Raw genomic sequence first — 1,326 nt, forward strand, 5'->3', positions numbered from 1 at the left:
AAAAAGACCCAAGTGCCTTGTGAGCCAGCAGAGCTGTTCAGGGCTGCCCTGGTGACCTGCCAGGGACTGTGGGGAGCTCTGGCTGTGCTCTGGGGGAGCGGGATCCATGCAGGGGGCGAGAGAGCTGTAATAAAGCTGCTGTTTGCTGGGAGCAGCCCAGGCCGTGTCCATGCCCCTGTGCTGCTGCCTGCCCTGGCTCAGCACCACTCGGCTGGGACACCCCCCCCATCCCTGCCTGGGAGCTGACGGGGACGTGATCAGCTCCAGGTTAAAAGAGAGACCTCTCCTCCAGAGGCTTTATTGAGGAGCAACTCATCCCTGTGGCTCCTATGGGCGAGATTAAAGGCACGAGGATCCCTGAACGCTCCAGAGCCAGTCAGCATTTGTGATTCAGAGCAGAGGTGCCCCCGAAGGATGTGAAACCCAGCTCATGACTGTCCTGTGGCAGAGGGGATGCTCACAGCTCGTTGTGCAGTGGCCGGCACTGGGGGCTCAGCTTCTCCTCCAGGACGGCATCGGGGGCACACACCCAGGGGTCCCCCGTGTCCCACTGCCACTTCAGGAGCTGTGCACGGAGCAGCTGGAAGATGGGGGCATAGCGGGGGTCCAGGGCCAGGTTCTGGCTCTCGGTGGGGTCAAGGCTGCAGTCAAAGAGCTCCCAGCGGTCTCTATAGTAGTACTGGTGCAGGGTTTTGTCCCAGTGGGTTGGCTGCCCGGCCCTGGTGCGGTTGAGCAGGTCTTGGAAAGTGGGTGAGATGTAGAAGTCCTGGTCGATGGGAAAGGGCATCTTATAGTTGAGGTTGTGAATGAGGCGGAACTGTTGGTGCTGGATGGCTCGCATGGGGTAGTACATGGTCACCTCGTGGTGGCTCGGGCTGCTGAAGGTCGTGTCCCAGGGCTGCTCCGACTCCAGCACTGGCAGGAGGGACTTCCCGGTGAGCTGCACCTGCTTCGTGCCAAAGATGCTGTAAGCAGGGTAGGGGATGGAGAACCAGTCCAGAATGGTCGGTGTCAGATCTGGAGGGGAAGAGAAGGGTGAGAGGAGGAAATCCAAATCTGCAGCAGAAAGGTCCCTGGGGTCTGCTGCCACATGGGCTGCGGGTGGTCCTGGGGTGAGCTGCAGGGCTGAGCCCTGGGCTAATGTCCTTGCAGGGGACCCTGCTATTCATCCTTCCTCTCCCTTCCCAGGGCTGGCTGTGCCGGTGCCCAGGGCTTCAGCCTGTCCTATGGGGCAGGACCCTGGGTTTTGGTGTGGGGAGGGTGGGGACCAGCTCTGCAGGACTCTGCTCCCTTACCCAGGAGGCTGGCGAAGGCCTGGCTGACCTG

The 1,326-nt window shown here is 61.4% G+C and overlaps 1 protein-coding gene across 1 annotated transcript; it reads right to left on the reverse strand.

Moving 5' to 3' along the window:
• Positions 1–441: 441 nt before the first annotated feature.
• Positions 442–1,320, reverse strand: LOC104412167 (N-sulphoglucosamine sulphohydrolase-like; the record flags this gene model as incomplete). The annotated part of the gene is made up of 2 exons (XM_010022791.1): positions 442–1,017; positions 1,296–1,320. Coding segments are annotated over 2 exons (585 nt in total), but the record flags the coding sequence as incomplete, so codon positions are not given.
• Between the last annotated feature and the right edge of the window lie 6 nt (positions 1,321–1,326).

Source organism: Nestor notabilis, unplaced genomic scaffold (assembly GCF_000696875.1).
Source record: "Nestor notabilis isolate BGI_N333 unplaced genomic scaffold, ASM69687v1 scaffold18119, whole genome shotgun sequence".
In the NCBI taxonomy this organism is placed as follows: Eukaryota; Metazoa; Chordata; class Aves; order Psittaciformes; family Psittacidae; genus Nestor; species Nestor notabilis.